Source organism: Panulirus ornatus, chromosome 12 (genome assembly GCF_036320965.1).
Source record: "Panulirus ornatus isolate Po-2019 chromosome 12, ASM3632096v1, whole genome shotgun sequence".
NCBI lineage: Eukaryota > Metazoa > Arthropoda > Malacostraca > Decapoda > Palinuridae > Panulirus > Panulirus ornatus.
Window position 1 is genome coordinate 26,702,554 of NC_092235.1, and position 23,911 is coordinate 26,726,464.

Below are 23,911 nucleotides of genomic sequence, written 5' to 3' on the forward strand. Positions count from 1 at the left end.
CTACTTGTGTGCCCCCACCACTAACGAGACCACACAAAATCCAACATGCTGCTGCATCAAATGATTACTGTGTGGCCGTTGGCAACTCAAGGGTGGTCCATTTTCTATTTCTTTCTCAACACCTCTAAGCTTTGGAACACTACCCTTTCCTGTCTTTCTCAACAACTCTGACCAGAGACATTTTAAAAGACAGGTTTTTCACTTCCTCTATAATTCATTCATACCTTCCCTTGTTTCTTCTTTCATTAAGCCCTCTGTGTTTCAAATAAGGCCTGGATTTGATGTGGACTTCTGTCCCTGACTTGAGCCTCGCAACATCATATATATATGTTGTAGTGGAATTTATTAAAAAAGGGGGTGACTGTATTGTTGACTGGTTGGTAATCTAACGTTTGTATGACTCATGGTGAGTTGCCTGAGGATTGGCGGAATGCTTGCATAGTGCCACTGTACAAAGGCAAAGGGGGATAAAAGTGAGTGCTCAAATTACAGAGGTATAAGTTTGTTGAGTATTCCTGGGAAATTATATGGGAGGGTATTGATTGAGAGGGTGAAGGCATGTACAGAGCATCAGATTGGGGAAGAGCAGTGTGGTTTCAGAAGTGGTAGAGGATGTGTGGATCAGGTGTTTGCTTTGAAGAATGTATGTGAGAAATACTTAGAAAAGCAAATGGATTTGTATGTAGCATTTATGGATCTGGAGAAGGCATATGATAGAGTTGATAGAGATGCTCTGTGGAAGGTATTAAGAATATATGATGTGGGAGGCAAGTTGTTAGAAGCAGTGAAAAGTTTTTATCGAGGATGCAAGGCATGTGTACGTGTAGGAAGAGAGGAAAGTGATTGGTTCTCAGTGAATGTAGGTTTGTGGCAGGGGTGTGTGATGTCTCCATGGTTGTTTAATTTGTTTATGGATGGGGTTGTTAGGGAGGTGAATGCAAGAGTTTTGGAAAGAGGGGCAAGTATGAAGTCTGTTGTAGATGAGAGAGCTTGGGAAGTGAGTCAGTTGTTGTTCGCTGATGATACAGCGCTGGTGGCTGATTCATGTGAGAAACTGCAGAAGCTGGTGACTGAGTTTGGTAAAGTGTGTGAAAGAAGAAAGTTAAGAGTAAATGTGAATAAGAGCAAGGTTATTAGGTACACTAGGGTTGAGGGTCAAGTCAATTGGGAGGTAAGTTTGAATGGAGAAAAACTGGAGGAAGTAAAGTGTTTTAGATATCTGGGAGTGGATCTGGCAGCGGATGGAACCATGGAAGCGGAAGTGGATCATCGGGTGGGGGAGGGGGCGAAAATCCTGGGAGCCTTGGAGAATGTGTGGAAGTCGAGAACATTATCTCGGAAAGCAAAAATGGCTATGTTTGAAGGAATAGTGGTTCCAACAATGTTGTATGGTTGCGAGGTGTGGGCTATGGATAGAGTTGTGCGCAGGAGGGTGGATGTGCTGGAAATGAGATGTTTGAGGACAATGTGTGGTGTGAGGTGGTTTGATCGAGTAAGTAACATAAGGGTAAGAGAGATGTGTGGAAATAAAAAGAGCGTGAGTGAGAGAGCAGAAGAGGGTGTTTTGAAATGGTTTGGGCACATGGAGAGAATGAGTGAGGAAAGATTGACCAAGAGGATATATGTGTCGGAGGTGGAGGGAACGAGGAGAAGTGGGAGACCAAATTGGAGGTGGAAAGATGGAGTGAAAAAGATTTTGTGTGATCGGGGCCTGAACATGCAGGAGGGTGAAAGGAGGGCAAGGAATAGAGTGAATTGGATCGATGTGGTATACCAGGGTTGATGTGCTGTCAGTGGATTGAATCAGGGCATGTGAAGCGTCTGGGGTAAACCATGGAAAGCTGTGTAGGTATGTATATTTGCGTGTGTGGACGTATGTATATACATGTGTATGGGGGTGGGTTGGGCCATTTCTTTCATCTGTTTCCTTGCGCTACCTCGCAAACTTGGGAGACAGCGGCAAAAAAAAAAAAAAAAAAAAAAAAAAAATATATATATATATATATATATATATATATATATATATATATATATATATATATATTTTTTATACTTTGTCGCTGTCTCCCGCGTTTGCGAGGTAGCGCAAGGAAACAGACGAAAGAAATGGCCCAACCCCCCCCCATACACATGTATATACATACGTCCACACACGCAAATATACATACCTACACAGCTTTCCATGGTTTACCCCAGATGCTTCACATGCCTTGATTCAATCCACTGACAGCACGTCAGCCCCAGTATACCACATCGATCCAATTCACTCTATTCCTTGCCCTCCTTTCACCCTCCTGCATGTTCAGGCCCCGATCACACAAAATCTTTTTCACTCCATCTTTCCACCTCCAATTTGGTCTCCCTCTTCTCCTTGTTCCCTCCACCTCCGACACATATATCCTCTTGGTCAATCTTTCCTCACTCATCCTCTCCATGTGCCCAAACCACTTCAAAACACCCTCTTCTGCTCTCTCAACCACGCTCTTTTTATTTCCACACATCTCTCTTACCCTTACGTTACTCACTCGATCAAACCACCTCACACCACACATTGTCCTCAAACATCTCATTTCCAGCACATCCATCCTCCTGCGCACAACTCTATCCATAGCCCACGCCTCGCAACCATACAACATTGTTGGAACCACTATTCCTTCAAACATACCCATTTTTGCTTTCCGAGATAATGTTCTCGACTTCCACACATTCATCAAGGCCCCGAGAATTTTCGCCCCCTCCCCCACCCTATGATCCACTTCCGCTTCCATGGTTCCATCCGCTGCCAGATCCACTCCCAGATATCTAAAACACTTAACTTCCTCCAGTTTTTCTCCATTCAAACTCACCTCCCAATTGACTTGACCCTCAACCCTACTGTACCTAATAACCTTGCTCTTATTCACATTTACTCTTAACTTTCTTCTTCCACACACTTTACCAAACTCAGTCACCAGCTTCTGCAGTTTCACACATGAATCAGCCACCAGCGCTGTATCATCAGCGAACAACAACTGACTCACTTCCCAAGCTCTCTCATCCCCAACAGACTTCATACTTGCCCCTCTTTCCAAAACTCTTGTATATATATATATATATACACATATACATACATACTATCCCTGGGGATAGGGGAGAAAGAATACTTCCCAAGTATTCCCTGCGTGTCGTAGAAGGCGACTAAAAGGGAAGGGAGCGGGGAGCTGGAAATCCTCCCCTTTCATTTTTTTTTTTTAATTTTCCAAAAGAAGGAACAGAGAAGGGGCCAGGTGAGGATATTCCCTCAAAGGCCCAGTCCTCTGTTCTTAATGCTACCTTGCTAATGCGGGAAATGACAAATAGTATGAAAAGTGAAAGATATATACTACACATTAGTAAATGTATAGAGAATAGTTTCTAGCAATAAATCCAAGTATAATGTCTTGTCATGTATACAAACAAATCTGAGGACTTACTGGAACTTCACACCAATATCTGTAGGGTTGACCATCTTTGCAGTCGACTCCATCACTCCTCCAAAGAGGCCCCCACCTCTTCGGCCACCTGACCCTCCCATCATCTGGGCAGATCGTCTCATCATGAAGATCAAAAAACCTAAAATCAACCAAAAAATACACATATATAATATATATCTAACAACCACTGAAGAGCTGGCTCACTATACAGCTGTCCTTAATCTTCCCAATACTTAGGTAAGTAGTGCTGTTTATTACCAGTACTACCCGCCTAGATACTGGTCAGTGACTGCTTACAAACTACAACCTACATATATATTTGATATTTTTTATAAAAATGCAAGAATAAAACGTACAACCAGAAATGCATGCTGAAAATATGCAACCAGAAACAGCACATACCTAATAATATAGGACAATTAATTACAATTAAACATAAGTAATTAAAAAGGGTGTATAACTAAAAATGTCATAAACTAAATTGCTTGTAAACTTTTAAAGGCCAATCACAACACACCGCCACACACATGAGTTCATCTTGCAAATAACATTTGGGCTGACACCTGGTCCCTAAGTGTGACGCACTTCACCTACCAGTTAGTGGAAATTACTTTTATGGATAAAAATATATAATCAAACCTACCTATTATGAGTAATGTTGGCAGAAAGGACGTTAATGTAGATGCCTCGAGCTCATTCTTGTAGACAACTGGTATAAAATTGCTGGGTTCAATGCCTGCCTCCATCTGAGCTGTTTCTACGTTTCGTTCAAAAGCATCCACAGAGCCTATGCTGAACCACAGTAGAGTCTAGAAAAAAAAAAGACCAAGTAGAATGGTATTCATATTCAAAATAATCTGATGCATCAACAGCACCATCATTCAAAGTTTTACATTTCAAAGAAACTGAATATGAAAACTAAATCCAGCTTTGCGTACATGTTCAGACCTGCATCTCCTGTGAACCATGCAATATGATTTCGGGGCCTTAGACATCCATATCTTTTCTACTTATTCTTCAGCACTCCCACAAACTTCGCCCCATCCCCCACCCCAAGACTCACTTCCATTTACGTGGTTCCAATCACTGCCATGTCCACTCCCACACATCTAAAACACTTCACTTCCTCCAATTTTTCTCCGTTCAAACTCACATCCCAACTTACCTGTCCCTCAGCCCTACTACACCTAATAGCCTTGCTTTCATTCACCTCCTTTCACACACACGCTTCCAAACTCAGTCACCAACCACTTCAGTTCTCAGTCTAATTCATCACCAGAGCCATATCATAGGGAAACAACAAATGACACTTCCCTGGCACTCTCATACCCGACAGACTGCATATTTGCCCTTCACTTCCTCCAATTTTTCTCCATTCAAACTCACATCCCAACTAACCTGTCCCTCGACCCTACTAAACCTAATAGCCTTGCTTTCATTCACCTCCTTTCACACACACACTTCCAAACTCAGTCAACAACTTCAGTTTCTCAGTCTAATCCATCACCAGAGCCATATCATAGGGAAACAACAAATGACACTTCCCTGGCACTCTCATGCCCGACAGACTGCGTACTTGCCTTTCTCTCCAAGACTTACATTTTTCTCCCTCAACATCCCATCTATTACCAAACTGAACAACCATGGTGACATCACACAACCTTGTTGCAGCCCATGATTTATATATTGAAGGAGTTACTGAAAAAACAGGCATCAATATATATTTATATGTATATTTATTTATATATATTTATTTTGCTTTGTTGCTGTCTCCCGCGTTAGCGAGGTAGCGCAAGGAAACAGACGAAAGAAATGGCCCAACCCACCCATATACACATGTATATACATACACGTCCACACACGCCAATATACATATCTATACATCTCAATGTATGCATATATATACATACACACACACACAGACATATACATATATACACATGTACATAATTCATACTGTCTGCCTTTATTCATTCCCATCGCCACCCCGCCACACTAAAATAACAACCCCTTCCCCCCTCATGTGCGCAAGGTAGCGCTAGGAAAAGGCAACAAAGGCCACATTCATTCACATTCAGTCTCTAGCTGTCATGTAATAATGCACCGAAACCACAGCTCCCTTTCCACAAACACACATATATATATATATATATATATATATATATATATATATATATATTATTTTTTTTTTTTTTTTTTTTTTCAAACTATTCGCCATTTCCTGCATCAGCAAGGTAGCGTTAAGAACAGAGGACTGGGCCTCTGAGGGAACATCCTCACCTGGCCCCCTTCTCTGTTCCTTTTTTTGGAAAATTAAAAAAAAAAAGAGGGGAGGATTTCCAGCCCCCCGCTCCCTCCCCTTTTAGTCACCTTCTACGACACGCAGGGAATACATGGGAAGTATTCTTTCTCCCTTATCCCCAGGGATATATACATATATATATTCTTTTTTTTTTTTTTTATACTTTGTCGCTGTCTCCCGCGTTTGCGAGGTAGCGCAAGGAAACAGACGAAAGAAATGGCCCAACCCCCCCCCATACACATGTATATACATACGTCCACACACGCAAATATACATACCTACACAGCTTTCCATGGTTTACCCCAGACGCTTCACATGCCTTGATTCAATCCACTGACAGCACGTCAACCCCGGTATACCACATCGCTCCAATTTACTCTATTCCTTGCCCTCCTTTCACCCTCCTGCATGTTCAGGCCCCGATCACACAAAATCTTTTTCACTCCATCTTTCCACCTCCAATTTGGTCTCCCTCTTCTCCTTGCTCCCTCCACCTCCGACACATATATCCTCTTGGTCAATCTTTCCTCACTCATCCTCTCCATGAGCCCAAACCACTTCAAAACACCCTCTTCTGCTCTCTCAACTACGCTCTTTTTATTTCCACACATCTCTCTTACCCTTACGTTACTCACTCGATCAAACCACCTCACACCACACATTGTCCTCAAACATCTCATTTCCAGCACATCCATCCTCCTGCGCACAACTCTATCCATAGCCCACGCCTCGCAACCATACAACATTGTTGGAGCCACTATTCCTTCAAACATACCCATTTTTGCTTTCCGAGATAATGTTCTCGACTTCCACACATTCTTCAAGGCCCCCAGAATTTTCGCCCCCTCCCCCACCCTATGATCCACTTCCGCTTCCATGGTTCCATCCGCTGCCAGATCCACTCCCAGATATCTAAAACACTTCACTTCCTCCAGTTTTTCTCCATTCAAACTCACCTCCCAATTGACTTGACCCTCAACCCTACTGTACCTAATAACCTTGCTCTTATTCACATTTACTCTTAACTTTCTTCTTCCACACACTTTACCAAACTCAGTCACCAGCTTCTGCAGTTTCTCACATGAATCAGCCACCAGCGCTGTATCATCAGCGAACAACTGACTCACTTCCCAAGCTCTCTCATCCCCAACAGACTTCATACTTGCCCCTCTTTCCAAAACTCTTGCATTTACCTCCCTAACAACCCCATCCATAAACAAATTAAACAACCATGGAGACATCACACACCCCTGCCGCAAACCTACATTCACTGAGAACCAATCACTTTCCTCTCTTCCTACACGTACACATGCCTTACATCCTCGATAAAAACTTTTCACTGCTTCTAACAACTTTCCTCCCACACCATATATTCTTAATAACTTCCACAGAGCATCTCTATCAACTCTATCATATGCCTTCTCCAGATCCATAAATGCTACATACAAATCCATTTGCTTTTCTAAGTATTTCTCACATACATTCTTCAAAGCAAACACCTGATCCACACATCCTCTACCACTTCTGAAACCACACTGCTCTTCCCCAATCTGATGCTCTGTACATGCCTTCACCCTCTCAATCTATACCCTCCCATATAATTTACCAGGAATACTCAACAAACTTATACCTCTGTAATTTGAGCACTCACTCTTATCCCCTTTGCCTGTGTACAATGGCACTATGCACGCATTCCGCCAATCCTCAGGCACCTCACCATGAGTCATACATACATTAAAAAACCTTACCAACCAGTCGACAATACAGTCACCCCCTTTTTTAATAAATTCCACTGCAATACCATCCAAACCTGCTGCCTTGCCGGTTTTCATCTTCCGCAAAGCTTTCACTATATATATATATATATATATATATATATATATATATATATATATATATATATATATATATTTTTCATACTATTTGCCATTTCCCGCATTAGCGAGGTAGCGTTAAGAACAGAGGACTGGGCCTTTGAGGGAATATCCTCATATGGCCCCCTTCTCTGTTCCTTCTTTTGGAAAATTTATATATATATCCCCAGGGATATATATATATATATATATATATATATATATATATATATATATATATATATATATATATATATATATATATATATATATTATCCCTGGGGATAGGGGAGAAAGAATACTTCCCACGTATTCCCTGCGTGTCGTAGAAGGCGACTAAAAGGGGAGGGAGCGGGGGGCTGGAAATCCTCCCCTCTCATTTCTTTTTTTTTAATTTTCCAAAAGAAGGAACAGAGAATTGGGCCAGGTGAGGGTATTCCCTCAAGGCCCAGCCCTCTGTTCTTAACGCTACCTCGCTAATGCGGGAAATGGCGAATAGTTTGAAAGAAAGAAAGAAAATATATATATATATATATACATATCTTTCTTTCATACTATTCGCCATTTCCCGCCTCAGCGAGGTAGTGTTAAGAACAGATGACTGGGTCTCTGAGGGAATATCCTCACCCGGCCCCCTTCTCTGTTCCTTCCTTCGAAAAAAAAAAAAAAAAAAAAGAGAGAGGGGAAGATTTTCAGCCCCCCCGCTCCCTTCCCTTTTAGTTGCCTTCTACGACACGCATGGAATACGTGGGAAGTATTCTTTCTCCCCTATCCCCATGGATAATACATACATATATTATTTATTTATTTATTTTGCTTTGTCGCTGTCTCCCACGTTTGCGAGGTAGCGCAAGGAAACAGACAAAAGAAATGGCCAAACCCACCCCCATACACATGTATATACACACACGTCCACACACGCAAATATACATACCTATACATCTCAATGTACACATATATATACACACACAGACACATACATATATACCCATGCACACAATTCACACAGTCTGCCTTTATTCATTCCCATCACCACCTCGCCACACATGGAATACCATCCCCCTCCCCCCTCATGTGTGCGGGGTAGCGCTAGGAAAAGACAACAAAGGCCTCATTCGTTCACACTCAGTCTCTAGCTGTCATGCAATAATGCCCGAAACCACAGCTTCCTTCCCACATCCAGGCCCCACACAGCTTTCCATGGTTTACCCCAGACACTTCACATGCCCTGATTCAATCCACTGACAGCACGTCAAACCCGGTATACCACATCGATCCAATTCACTCTATTCCTTGCCCGCCTTTCACCCTCCTGCATGTTCAGGCCCCGATCACTCAAAATCCTTTTCATTCCATCTTTCCACCTCCAATTTGGTCTCCCACTTCTCCTCGTTCCCTCCACCTCCGACACATATATCCTCTTGGTCAATCTTTCCTCACTCATTCTCTCCATGAGCCCAAACCATTTCAAAACACCCTCTTCTGCTCTCTCAACCACGCTCTTTTTATTTCCACACATCTCTCTTACCCTTACATTACTTACTCGATCAAACCACCTCACACCACACATTGTCCTCAAACATCTCATTTCCAGCACATCCACCCTCCTGCGCACAACTCTATCCATAGCCCACGCCTAGCAACCATACAACATTGTTGGAACCACTATTCCTTCAAACATACCCATTTTTGCTTTCCGAGATAATGTTCTCGACTTCCACACATTCTTCAAGGCTCCCAGGATTTTCGCCCCCTCCCCCACCCTATGATTCACTTCCACTTCCATGGTTCCATCCACTGCCAGATCCACTCCCATATATCTAAAACACTTTACTTCCTGCAGTTTTTCTCCATTCAAACTTACCTCCCAATTGACTTGACCCTCAACCCTACTGTACCTAATAACCTTGCTCTTATTCACATTTACTCTTAACTTTCTTCTTTCACACACTTTACCAATATATACACATGTACATATTCATACTTGCTGCCTTCATCCATACCCATCACCACCCTGCCACACATGAAATAGCATCTCTCTCCCCTTGCGAGGTAGTGCTAGGAAAAGACAAAAAGGGCCACATTCATTCACACTCAAGTCTCTAGCTGTCATGTGTAATGCACCAAAACCACAGCTCCCTTTCCATAATGCACCGAAACCACAGCTCCCTTTCCACATCCAGGCCCCACAAAACTTTCCATGGTTTACCCCAGATGCTTCCCATGCCCTGGTTCTATCCACTGACTGCATGTCAACCCTGGTATACCACATTGTTCCAATTCACTCTATTCCTTGCACGCCTTTCACCCTCCTGTATGTTCAGGCCCCGATTGTTGAAAATCATTTTCACTCCGTCCTTCCACTTACAATTTGGTCTCCTGTTTCACCTTGTTCCCTCTACCTCTGACACATATGTCCTCTTTGTCATGACACATATGTCCTCTTTGTCAATCTTTCCTCACTCATTCTCTCCATGTGACCAAACCATTTCAACACACCCTCTTCTGCTCTCTCAACAACACTCTTTTTATTACCACACATCTCTCTTACCCTTTCATTACTTACTTGATCAAACCACCTCACACCATACATTGTCCTCAAACACTTCATTTCTAACACATCCACCCTCCTCCACACAAGGAGGTAACAAGAAGAAAAGGGGGACCAATTTGGAGATGGAAGGATGGAGTGAAAAGATTTTGAGTGATCGGGGCCTGAACATACAGAAGGGTGAAAGCTGTGCAAGGAAGACAATGAACAGGAACAATGTGGTAAACTGGTGTCAACGAACAGTTAATGGACTGAACCAGGGCATGTGAAACGTCAGATCTATGGGACCTGAATGTGGATAGGGGGCTGTGGTTTTGGTGCATTACAAATGAAAGCTCGTGTATGGATGACAGTGGATTTGGCCATTCTTCGTCTGTTTCCCAGCACAACCTTGTTGACTCACACTTGCATTTCTGCATGTCTGTGCACTCTTTTTTCTTGTGGTCTTTAAAAGGCAATGACCAATGGACATGGTGTCTCACAACATCTAAACTTACAATATGTATGTCCAATTAAACCTTAAAACAGACTCTTCAGTTACTCGGAGATTACTTTTATCATGCTAAAATCCAAAACATTACCCTTCATGGAATCCTCAGGCATTATTGGACATCATTATATTAACCTTGCCTTTCTTAAGTTAAAGAACCACTTGTTTGATCACAAAATATCTTATTGAGTTTCAACATATTAAATGGATTATACATACCTCCCTTCAAATGTGGCATAAACCCATAAAACAAGCAATCATATACTAAGCATGCTCCTATCTCTACATGAGCTTCATTTTAGTTTGCTTATAAGTCAGTATGACTAAACTACTTACATCAAAGTGTCACACAACATTAGTACTGAAAACTGCATTACTGTATCTACTTAGAACATCAACTTACAGCTCCCTCGACTTGATTGCCAGGCATTAGTTTCACACGAACCCATTTCTTATTGATGACTTCTAGCTTTTCAACAATCCCCTTTGCCAGGTAACTGCAGAAGAGGAAAATTTGTTAAGAATTAATAATGTCAATAACAATAACACATACCTCCGGTGACGGTAGAATCATTATCAATATGCAGATAAGTTCATAAAACAAAATACCAACTTAAAATATATCTATAAGGAAAACAGCCTTACTGACAACTTGAAATTTACAAAACTACATCAATAGGAGCCTAGTCAACTATAATTGGCATCAGTCAATGCTAAGAAGTTGGGGAATTTGCTATATGCACATGAGCCTCTGCAAACACTAAGCTAGATTAGTCTTCTGCCAGTGGCCTATTAAGGATGAGGCACAAAAGGCTAAGAAGCAGCACTGGAGTTCTTTAGTTATGGAGACTCTTGTTGTGGCCACCATTTTGAGGGGCTCCCAAATATGTTAATGCATCTAAATATAAAGTGACCATGTTTGAGAAGTGGGAACAGAAGCATGAAATACAAATAAGATAGGTGACAACATTTTATATATTGGTAACAGTTTAAGCAAGAGTTGTAGATTATGTCAAACAATCAAAGGAAATGTTGGAAGGCATACAAATTACAAATGTTTAAATAATGCAGAACCCACTAAGTGTAGCAAGGTCTATTTGGAATAATCTAACTTCCTGTTGATTATAAGAGTGAACACTGGACTTGGAACAGGAAAACAGCTAGCAGATTTGATGTACATCTTGTTTAATTTCTATTCAGTGTACAAAGACATGTGAATCAAAAAGTTAAGGCAATGGAGGAGTTCGGTGGAAGGACTGAAAAAAGGTTGTATTTAAGTAAATTGAATATTTACCAGGAAAACAAATGGGAAAAGTGAACAAACAGAACAAGGGAGTGATGAAGTATTTTGATGGAAGAATCAACAGAGGAGCAGAGACTGTAGTAAGCATAGGTTAAACTATATTTACAATTAAATATCCTTACTACAGAGAATACATAACATAAAAGATACCAAACTGCAAATCTTGACTTTAATTCCAGCTCATTAAGTGTTACCCATGTCTGCAGAATTGTCATGGCTGGTCTTCTTTTAAATAACTTTCTGTCTAATGGATGCAACTACCTTATTTGTTTTACTTAATTCAGAACGCTTTTCATTCACTCATAACATAAAACTATATAAACTATTATGGAACACAAGTATAGGTGGAGCCCTTTTTAAAAGCTTTCATCAGAAACCAATTTAGTTAAATTCCAATATGTTTTGCATAAAGAGATTCACTTCATTTGGAAGCTATTATGGGTAAGTTTGGTTATATATATGTATAGAGAGAGAGAGAGAGAGAGAGAGAGAGAGAGAGAGAGAGAGAGAGAGAGAGAGAGCAGTACAAGGTAGAAGTCAATGGGTCCCTTAATAGAATAATGAAGGGTACAAGTGTAAGTATGTTAGTCAAAAAGGATTAAGGGACAGCACTGCCCTCCCGAACCTGACTTAAGCAGCTGAAACATGGATATGGAATGAGTTACAAAGGTCAGGAATCTATGATGTGGAAGTGAGCTATTTGAAAGGAGCATGTGGGATGACTTGATGGAATGAAGAAAGAAATGATGAGCCATTTGAGAGATTTGGTATGGCAGGAAATGAATTGTGAACTGGTACAGTAGGTGAAACATGATACTTTGACGTGGTTTGGGCAAGTGAAAAAGAATGCTAGAGGGGAAGTTTACAAAAAGAGTGTATAGCATTATGATTAAAGGGGTTAGTGTGAGATGAAAACCACTGTGACATGGGGAAATAAAGTGAAAACAATACTGGAGGGAGAGAAATGGAGGAAGAATGCATGGAATGGTATGTGTGTGTGTGTTGGGGGGACTGGGATAAGTGGAGTATCTTTTGCCATGGCTGCTCCTCTGATGGGAGTTCTCAGAGAGAATAGGCATCAGAGATATAGATAACCAGATAGATAGATAACGGCACAAAAATTCCTGTACTCACCTACAGTCCACCACATATACAAGCTCAGCAATGGTTTTTCCACAAACCAATTCCCTGGATTTTGTCTTTTACTGTCTCACTATAATGCATAAAACATTTTGAATGTATCACTATAAAACTGCATGAAGACAAAATGAAACTCACTTCTTAGAAAATTCTTTCCAGGTGATCTCTCGATAACCCAACTGGTAATATGCTGCCATTCCCAAAAAGCCCAATGCAGCCACAGCTGCAAGGGCTAACCATCGGTCACGTTCACCCCCTTCCCCAAGAGGTTTACCAGCTCCTCCACTACCTCTTCCTCCACCTCCAGATCTGCAAAGATCTAAGAGTTAAATATCTTTATAAAAGGTTGAAATAAGAAAATTCTATTGTATAACTTTAAATAGTTCAAGATAAATCTTGTAGATATTGAATGCAAACCAATGATTAAATAACAGTTACAGTGCAGTACAAGTGAATTTCAGTACAATTGAGAGTTATGTTACTAAAGAAAGCAAGATGAATTATTCAAACCTGCAATTGAAGCAGATCTCGCTGTAGAGTTAAAAATACCAAACTCAGTGCTAACCTGATCACACAGTTTTTTCATGTATCCAGATACTGAATCACTCATATTAATCCTCTTTAGAAAGTATCTTTAACCTCCTCTTCTCAATTCCTAGACAGTGTACTTGCAATCATTCTAGTAATTATAATCACACACAAATCTTCAAGTGACACCTGCTCCCAGAAATCTGCTAAAATTACCATTTTTCCTGAAGATTTTCATTACCTTGCTCATGTAACCACATGAAACATTAAGTAAACCTAATCACATACATTTCCCTCAGTCCCATTAGAAAGTTCTACTACCTCTAAACTTCTTTTAAATAAATAAACTTGATCTTTTTCTTTCATACTATTCGCCATTTCCCGCGTTAGCGAGGTAGCGTTAAGAACAGAGGACTAGAACTTTGAGGGAATATCCTTACCTGGCCCCCTTCTCTGTTCCTTCTTTGGAAGAAAAAAAAAAAAAAAAAGGGGGTAGGATTTCCAGCCCCCCGCTCCCTCCCCTTTTAGTCACCTTCTACGACATGCAGGGAGTACGTAGGAAGAATTCTTTCTCCCCTATCTCCAGGGATAAATAAACTTGATATTATCTTTAATTTTTGCTGAAGGAGTTTGCTCTTCTAGACCATTTCTAATGTGGCTACAAGCACACTACTTTTGTCTGAGACCAAACACACCTTTTCCTAGTATCAATATGCTGAACTCAACTGTAGTATGAGGTGAGTGAATCTTGTGTGCTGGTTTCTGTGAAACATTCAGTCCCATCTAGCATAAGTTTGAGGGATGAGCCTTTGAAGGTTGGCATCAGTACAACAGATAATCAAATACAGTAAGATAATCTCTACCATTTTTTTCTTTATACAGCAACATTCATCACATAATATCTAATGTTCATCTAGTCTTGTGCTGGACAACTAAATGAAAACTGGGTGGTCAATGATCATCCACAAAAAAATAAATCAATGACTCTAACTGCTGGCTGCTACCTCCCATGCTTGTGTTATAATACTTCCTTCTATTCTCGAAACATACGATGAAGAATTCTCTTCAACCATGTTTCCCTTTTCTTATAACCTTTCTACCTTCAAAAGTCAGCTATACAAACACCCACAGAGGTTAATGTCCACATTCTCTTTCTGCAACTATTTTCCTTTTCAATTGAGATGGCCAGGATTGGGGCACGTTTTGCCAATACCATGATGGTCACTATAAGGAAATCTAAAGAACATTGTTCTAGTGAAAAGTAGTTTACAGAATGAAAATGGGAGAGAAAACTTCAGAAAGAAAATCAGGATGCTGGTGTATACTGGTGACTGATTTGTGATATAATAATGTTGAAAACAGTAATTACACAGACTTACTTATTCCCTGTACCAAATAAGTTGATATTAAATGGATCCTTCACATCTGTGGGCTTATTTGTGGTCTGCTTGGAAGATTCTGGAGGTTGCTCTGTCTTGGGCTGTTGCTTAGCATTACCTGTCTGACCTTGTTTACTTCCACCACGGAAATACTTTTCAAAGCCCCGAGGAGGTTTTTGACAAAAATGCTGCCATCGTTGGAGAAGCTTATTGCTGTAGGGAGTATCTATTTGTGACAGCTGCTGTTCCACCTGAAGAGTGCAGAAATTTTGTGTAAAGCCAACAAAATCTCAGTGAAAGTTAAAAAAGTTTTTACTTGAAAGGTATATTTTTTCATTCATACTCGCCATTTCCTGCATTAGCAAAGTAGCATTCTCTTGGAAAAGTAAAACAGATGAGGAGGATTTCCAACTCCCCAACTCCCATCTGTTTAAGTCACTTTTTTCAACACACAGGGAATACGTGGGAAGTATAATTTCACCCCATCCCCAGGATAGTAAAGAAAGTTGTATGTATATACAAATAAATCACCTTTCCCTTAATGAAGTTAACTTTTTCAACATATGTTTTTTTTCTCTTATTTGTTTGCCATATCCCACATTAGTGAGGTAGCCCTAGGAACAAATAAACAAAAGGCTTTATTAGCCCACATTTATTCTCTAACTAGCATATGTAATGCAATGAAACCATGGCTCCTTGTCCACAACCAAGCCCCAGAGACCTTTCTGTAATTCACATTGGTTGCTTCATATACCTTGGTTCAGTCCAATGACAGCACACTGCCCCTGCTCACATCAAAATCTCTTAAAAAGTAGTCATTACTGATTTTTTCTTAAAACATATCCTTTCTCAATTCTATTTCTTTATAGCTCATCCCCATTTTCCCTCATCTATAAGGTTCTGTTCCATACTATTTTTGGTATCAGTTTTACATAATACCAATAAAACTATAAAGATTAAAGTGCACTATCATCATAACTATCATCCTAACATGACATCCAGACTGGTAATGCTGTTATTTTTTCCTTTCTTTTATGTCTGAGGCTCCAGTCAAAGGCAAAAGTACATATCCTGGATAGACCTTAAGTGAAACAAGGAAATGGCTAAAGAGGAAAAAATAAGAAAAGTAGAAAAGTATTTCAAATTTTGGAGGTGGAGGAAAATCTGGCTTTTAAAAAGGGAGACAATGATGTTGAAAGAGTCAGGAGCAGATAAATTCTAAAGCTTCATTGTGTGAGGAAAGAAACCAATGTCACAGCACTCCACCCTTGAGTTGCCGATGGCCACACAGTTATCATGTAAGGCATTAGTTTCCCAAGTATTACATGGTGTAGCTAATGACAGAGGCATATACAAAAGTAGCACCTGAGAACAGAAACAAAACTGATATCTACAGAGTGGTATAGTAAATCAACACTACAGTAGGAACATGTGAATCAAGTTTGGTGTGGACTCTGGCGAGTAAGTAAACAAAACTTGAACCTAGTACTCTATACAAAGACAAATCAAACAATTGTATGATCAAAACAAATGTTCAAAAGAACCAATTTATGGCATCAGAAGACTTCCTATTTCCGAGAGGTAAACTCAGCAATTTGAGTAATGTGTATTTTCCAGGACAGGTTAAATGTTATAGTGATACCAACTGCATTTACAGAGTTGAGTTAACATATGAAGTTGAAACTAGATGAGAAACAGACTGAGTGACAGAAGACAGAGCAGATGTAAAGGAAGAGGAAGAATGTTGACAGAGAAAGGCATAGATGATGGAAAAATGAAAGAGAAGAAATGCAAAACAAGGTAGCATGGAGATGAAACGCAAGTTATCTCTGTTACTGAAAGATGGCAACCTAAGACAAGTTGGATAGAAATAAACATCACCAAGGATCTTCAATTGCAAAATCATAAAAATGATAACAGAAGACTGTGAGGTTCTCCGTATTCCAGCGCAAGGCCAACCTCATTTTAATAGCTCAACAGGGTGAGGCTGGATTCCATATGTCCATCTACTACAATTACGGGGATTTACATATGAAGGATACAAACTTCCCCATCTATAGGCAGCAGAGAAAAAGTACGAAAAAAAAAAATAGAAAGTAATAATGATCTTAACTGACATGTAAAGACCAAATAGGCTCAAGTGGACCCTACAATTATCTAATGTTAAACTTGTAAATATAAGCTAAACTGGGGATGGGATGAAATGGGAAACCAAGAAGAGCCTCAAAACTGAGCAAGAGCTTCATAAGTATGTAAAAAGCTGACAATCAGGTGTAACACCAGAAGTCAGCTGTGTAGTTGTAGCTATAAGGTTATCCGGTGCATGGAAAATAAATCCACTGCACATCACAAACTTCAGACTCTGGCTTATCATACTGTCACAGGATAAGAGGTTAATGGTGGATACATTATAATCAATTACATCCTATACCCCATTTCATAATGAAACTTGCATATCAACAGGATTGTCTCCTTAACAGATATGCACAACAGCTCTGGAACAAGATAATTTCACCCTGGAACAATTTTGATGTGTGATACATAACAGTCAGCTGGAAAATCGTAAATCTATGAAACTTAAAAATTGCATCACTCACCAGGAGAGGATCGAGAGCTCCTGCCCTCATGCTCTTCTGAAGGAGCCTCTCCAGCCTCCTGGCAGCCATCAGTAGTCGATGAGCCATCTTGCATTGGGGAAGCCGTGGTCCTCAGAGTGGCCGACAAAAGACGGAAGCACTAAAGATCCTTCATAACAGTGACGCGACTTACATCACCATGCTCATCGTCTGCTCCATACATCGCTAACCCTAACATGACTCAACACACAATTTCACGACGTCATTTATCACATCAATAACTTTAATGGCTATACTTATATTTATTTGTATTGCTATAAATGTAACTTCAAAAACTATGGATAAAATTTTCGTCAATATTATGGGGTTAATGTGGATTTGCTTCGTTTTCCACAAAGAAAATATAATATGATAGTGGTGTTTAGAACTTTTCATTCAATAATCAATAATTGCTTTAAGAGATGACTTTACTTTAAATATACAAGAGGGTGCTCTTGATAAAATAATCAGCAGAATTATGTGATAAATCATAACCTTGTTATGAGCGTAGAGATATAAGTTAGACTGAGGCAGTCCTGGGAACTCATAAGGTTGCAGCCGCTGGCATACAAACATTGTTTACTTGTGGCAGCAGACTTGGCTTACAATCATGCCAAAGTAAGTTTCTTGTAATAATTTCCTTCCGCTACCGTTTTAGACACCACCACTGTAGGTACGAACATGTTAAGTACGTAGCTTGATTTTGTGATGATTTCAGAAAACATGGGTTTGGGTTTAGAGGAGGAGATATAGATATCTGGATGAATGGATGGAAAGTCGGAAGTTCTAGAATTTAAAAGCTAAACTATGTTTTAGGTGAGTAGTAGATGTAGATTTTGAACATTGTTAAGGTTTATGGAAACGATGGTTTACCATAATACAGTGTTTATGGTTATTTCAGTGTTGTATGAACTCTTCCTGATAAGGGTATATATCCACACAACTCTGCTCAGAATGTCCATTATATATCCCATGAAAGGATCTCTTTCAACATAACCTCATGATACTAGTATGAATAATTTTTGTCATGGCTAAAATGTATCTAATAGGGTATAACCTCAATTTATGTACAAAGGTTGTTAGTAAATAGATGCATATTCTACATTTCGTATATTCTTAGGAGTGTTTTTGGTGTATAGACTGTGTTGGCTAAGGATTTCAAGTGTGAATTTTAACGAGTGATGCATACTTGAGTTATCTTGTAATGTCAGTTACAGTTTGGAAGTTGATTGATACACTTATGATTTGCTTCATGATATATACTTTGAATTTTTCTGCTACTACTGCGACTACTGTGATACATAGCTCACACGATATACTTTTATTTTTTCAGATACTACTGCGACTACTGTGATACGTATCTCACACATGACTCGGTAATTATGATGATGTGACTTTGGTTGTTCACTGGCATAGCTTTCTAGGAAAACTTTGACTTTATTGTAAATGCGTTTTTTAGATTCTACCTTGTCCATGAACAGTACATTGAATTGTTTGGAACGGTTACAGTTGTTCTGTTTGTTCCACAAAATATGAAATATGGGTTATTTTTAAGTTGCTGTCTTAAGATATGCATATTTAGGCCCTGTGGTTCTTTTTATATCAGCAAGGCCTTCATAAAATTTCCATTGATGTACTTTTTAACCAGACTGAAATTATTCCAATTCTAAAGTTTCTTAGCTTACATTTTTTTACCTCTTCATTATGGTCAAAGGCTTGGTAAGATTTCCCGTTGTTTACGAGAAGTTTTACCTTACTCCTCTTAATTAAATGTTTCCTTTTTTATTTTTGAGTTTTATCCTGGTCTGTGTTTTGAAGGGAGATCTGCATTATTGATTGTTTCTTTTTACATTTATATTATACCCTTTATTTACACTTTCACAGCCTTCAGTGCGAAAGACCCATTGCCAGGGGCGAAAACATAAGGAGAATGTGAAGATATACTACCAGAAGTGGATGGAAGAGCAGGCACAGTCTCTGATTGATGCAACAAGTTAGTAATTCAGGATATACATGTATGTACAGTTAAAAGATTGAAACCATAATATCCTGGATCAAGCAGTATTGAAATATTAGATTATTGGTGTGAATAGAGTTGATCATGTGAAAAATTTCAGGGTTAGAGAGAAGTTGTAGTAACCTCAGTCTCGAGAGGGCCACCCAGGTTGTGCAGAAATGGTTCAGGCATATGAAGAGGATGAGTGAAGACAGACTAAGAGGAGATTGTTGGAGCTAGGGATATGGGGAGACCCAGAAGGAAATGGAAGGATTGAGTGAAGGAGGTTTAGGGTATCAGGGTCTCAGGTGAGACATTCTATGGACAGAATGTATTGGATTAATACAGCATGGGATGAGTGACATGTAGAGCTCTACTTGGGCTGAACCAAGGCATATGAAACTGTTGATATGAACTACAGAGAAATCTGTGGTTTGGTTGTGGATGATAGGTTCTGGGTTTGGCTCATATTACGTCAGAAAATAAACATGAGTAAGTAAGACTCTTGAATGTTCCTTTCCATTGCTGCCTCACTGAAGTAGGAGAGGCATCTGGATATGAGGAAAAATGTGAGGAACAGAATGTATTATAGCCATAACTGTTTTGTATACATCATTTAAAGTTGAAAGTGTTGTTCCTTTGTAATGTGTGCATAGGATATACATTGTTTGATGAGCATAGGTCATTTATAGTCATTTTACGAGCTTCATAAACACTCAGGTAATGCACTGACACATCCTCATGTTTTTGTGAAATTTCCACTGTATAATGGTAAGCACTACCATATATGTTTCCTTTTCATAACATGAAATTTACAAGTATCTCTGAAGCACTTTTTTTAATGCCATTATCAAGGCAGGATTTAAGAAAATATTATGCAAACGTGGGAGACAGCGACAAAGCAAAATAAATAAATAAAGATAAATAAATATAAATATAAATTTAAAAAAGCATAAAGATTTAGTGCCTCACATTAGATGGAAAGAATGGTGGAATGAATTATGGCAGTGCATGGTATAGAGTAGCCAACTTTGGAAACATACTTCAAGTTGGCAATAATCTTGAATGTGCTGGACATTTTGAGAGATCACATTTTAGAAACACGGATTTTTGATATTCTACTTGTATATGTGTATGTATGTTGTTTTCTCTAATTTTATATTTTTGTAAGAAATAAGAAAAATATGTTTAACACTAAAATAAGCACATACATTGTACATATAATTTGATAAGTTTGTGACCATTATATTTTTTTCAGCTGCTGCATTCAAAGCTGGGAAGATCCCAAAGGGAGCAGCTATTCCACCACCATCCAGTATGCAGGGTAGGTTTCTGGTTCTTATTTTTGCAATGCTGGCTCATCAGAGGTAGGTTTTTTGTGTACTGGAACATGAAATATAATGGTCTTTTAGGGTGACAAAGTATATGATACCGCTATGAAAATTGAACTGGTGAAGTTAGCATGAATTGAAACGTGTTTTGATTTCAGGTGGGGGACCAGGTGGCCCTGGAGGGCCAGGTGGTCCTGGGGGCCCACCTCAGAATATGGGTGGCCCTGGAGGGCCTCCAAGAGGTCCGGGCATGGGGAATATGGGCCCTCCTGGCATGGCAGGTGCAAACATGCCAGGTAACATGGGTATGCCACCAATGGGTCCACGAGGCCCTATGATGGGTCCTCCAATGATGGGAGGTCCACCAGGCCCAGGGATGCCACCAGGCATGATGCCAGGTTAGAAGTTTCTCCTTTTGTTTGTCTTAATAGTTTGATGTTAGTTGTAAATGTTAGTCATGAAAGTAATATTTTAAGGTAGTGATAATTAGTTGAAGAGCTTTTCAGCATGCATTAATGCAAAGCATGAAACCCATGAGCATTGAAGGTAATGTTACTAATTATGTACAGAATACTCATTGCAAAGAGTATATTCCTTGTTTATCAAGTGTCATTTTTTTCTGTTTTACAAAGTAATACAATACATTAACAAGAAGACATTACCATTACAAAGGACATGAGTTTATAGGTAGGTTAAGGACATGCATGCCAGTGATAGTGAATTTACTTATTATCATTGCAAAGGTAACTTTCAGCTGGAATTGGTCTTTTCAGGCATGCGACCTCCAATGGGTGGCCCTATGGGACCCATGATGATGGGACCTGGAGGAATGCGACCTCCTATGATGGCTGGACCTCCACAAATAAGACCTTAGTATATATTTATATTGTTTATAGAGTTTATCACAGAGCTGATGTACTTTACTGTAAATTTTTTTGGGCTGGTATGCTTGAACTTTCATAGACTTTTGTTAGAATGTTTATTGGTACACAGTTAATGATAATGAATTACCCAGAAAACAATACTTTATAGTGGTCAACTTGGTACTGACTAATTTGTTTTATCATATTAACACGAAAAAAATGTAGTAACAATTGAAATATAAAATGTAATATCAAGGGTTTAGAATCCACTGAATTCTGAAGTTCATCTTAACTGAGATTTCAGGTAACTTTGGTTTTGTATGGTTTAGATATGAATGGTTTTTCAAATGTGCTTCAATCGTCAGACTCCTATTTTGTGTATTGTATATTCATGTGTGTTAGTTTTGTAACAGTGGTACATCAACTTCCTAGTTTTCATGATGAAGGGCAGTCAGTTTTTAGAAGCTGCTTGAATTCAGGTATTTAAATTCATGATGGTGTTTATGGACTCCATTTACAAGTGGTTACATAGTGAACAAGAAGGCACCTTTGATCAGGCTATATTAATTCATCAATGGAGTACAGTCTCACTAAGGGATGCTTTGCTTAAGAAGAATCCATCATTACTCTGCTCTTAGTGTGAAGTGCAGCCTTAAAGCTGCTGGAGTCCCATTAAAGGGGTCCTTGGGTTGTATAATAATAATTCATCTTGGATATTGCTGAAGAAAAACAACAAAGGTAACATAATCACCTTGGAGGGGGTATCGTTGCTTCTCATCGTAGCCTCCAAAACAAATCATGAAACTTTATTATTACAGTATGATATTTCCCACTGTGTGGGGTGGCTACTGTGAATTTTTTTTTTCATATTCTAAAGAAATATGAGATTCAGATGTATCTTTAGGATTATTAATTGCAGTTTATTGTGAATATGTGTTTGTATGAGTCTTCTGCTCTAAGGAGACAGCTGGTATCCATGAGGTTGGATGAATCATTGTTTTTAAGTTTACAAGGACTGCTGCAGATGATCAGCACTAGAAGTTTTGAATGATTTAAATACATATTTTAAAACAAATATTTATTGTTTCTAACCTGTTCTTGAATTTTGGCTCATATGCCTGAAGTTTTGAAAAAAAAATAAAGTAAAAAACTAGTGGGAAAGTAGGGATCCCAATTTAGTCTAGTCCCAAGGTTATATATATATATATATAACCTTTATATCCCTGGGGATAGGGGAGAAAGAATACTTCCCACGTATTCCCTGCGTGTCGTAGAAGGCGACTAAAAGGGGAGGGAGCGGGGGGCTGGAAATCCTCCCCTCTCTTTTTTTTTTTTTTAATTTTCCAAAAGAGGGAACAGAGAAGGGGCCCAGGTGAGGATATTCCCTCAAGGGCCCAGTCCTCTGTTCTCAACGCTACCTCGCTAATGCGGGAAATGGCGAATAGTATGAAAGAAAGAAAGAAATTTATTTTATTTATTTTGCTTTGTCGCTGTCTCCCGCATCAGCGAGGAAGCGCAAGGAAACGGACGAAAGAATGGCCCAACCCACCCACATACACATGTATATATGTACACGTTCACACACGCAAATATACATACCTATACATCTCAACGTATACATATATATACACACACAGACATATACACTCATGTACATATTTCATAGTCTGCCTTTAATCATTACCATCGCCACCCCGCCACACATGTAATAACCCCCTCCCCCCATGTGCGTGAGGTCGCGCTAGGAAAAGACAACATAGGCTGATCTTGGCTTCCTGATTCATCAGTAAACAAAATTTTCCATTATCCTGAAACAAACATTATAATGTTTGCTTTTAAGTTCAGACATTTTCATCTCATAAACTTATGCAACGCAATTAATTTGTTAACCATGGACTAAATAGACTATTCAGGACTCTCAAGGTGGCAGGTCAATATTTCCTACCTTAGCAGGGTTGCTTAAGAATGGATGACAGCCTTAAGAGAAAAATAATCACCTGGCTACTGTTCCTTCTTTCATAAAAGGATACTGTAAGGGTGCTTATCCAGCCCCCCCCCACTCCTAATTGAGAAATATATACCATATTCATTTTATATCCATACAAACC

The 23,911-nt window shown here is 39.4% G+C and overlaps 2 protein-coding genes across 2 annotated transcripts in view; one reads left to right on the forward strand and one right to left on the reverse strand.

Annotated features, from left to right (window-relative positions):
- Window positions 1–17,979, reverse strand: part of Afg3l2 (AFG3 like matrix AAA peptidase subunit 2) — a 36,382-nt gene extending 18,403 nt beyond the window's left edge. Inside the window, exons 1-6 of the mRNA XM_071667623.1 lie at window positions 17,596–17,979; window positions 14,999–15,249; window positions 13,230–13,400; window positions 11,052–11,145; window positions 4,096–4,261; window positions 3,453–3,591 (exon numbers count right to left, since the gene is read on the reverse strand). Of these exons, the coding sequence (XP_071523724.1) occupies window positions 3,453–3,591; window positions 4,096–4,261; window positions 11,052–11,145; window positions 13,230–13,400; window positions 14,999–15,249; window positions 17,596–17,682 (908 nt within the window). The 5' untranslated portion in view covers window positions 17,683–17,979. The remainder of the gene's footprint in view (window positions 1–3,452; window positions 3,592–4,095; window positions 4,262–11,051; window positions 11,146–13,229; window positions 13,401–14,998; window positions 15,250–17,595) is intronic.
- A 141-nt stretch (window positions 17,980–18,120) lies between these two features.
- snRNP-U1-C (small ribonucleoprotein particle U1 subunit C) lies at window positions 18,121–22,878 on the forward strand. Its single transcript, XM_071667634.1, has 6 exons — window positions 18,121–18,231; window positions 18,947–18,989; window positions 19,498–19,606; window positions 20,868–20,933; window positions 21,099–21,338; window positions 21,714–22,878. Exons 1-6 carry the CDS (start codon window positions 18,224–18,226, stop codon window positions 21,812–21,814), a joined length of 567 nt encoding a protein of 188 aa, XP_071523735.1. The 5' UTR covers window positions 18,121–18,223; the 3' UTR covers window positions 21,815–22,878.
- The last annotated feature ends 1,033 nt before the right edge of the window (window positions 22,879–23,911 follow it).

Coding starts and splice junctions, on each gene's coding strand:
- snRNP-U1-C (XM_071667634.1), top strand. Junction 18,990..19,497: donor CGTATCTCACACATGACTCG/GTAATTATGATG, acceptor ACACTTTCACAG/CCTTCAGTGCGAAAGACCCA. Junction 21,339..21,713: donor GCCACCAGGCATGATGCCAG/GTTAGAAGTTTC, acceptor TGGTCTTTTCAG/GCATGCGACCTCCAATGGGT.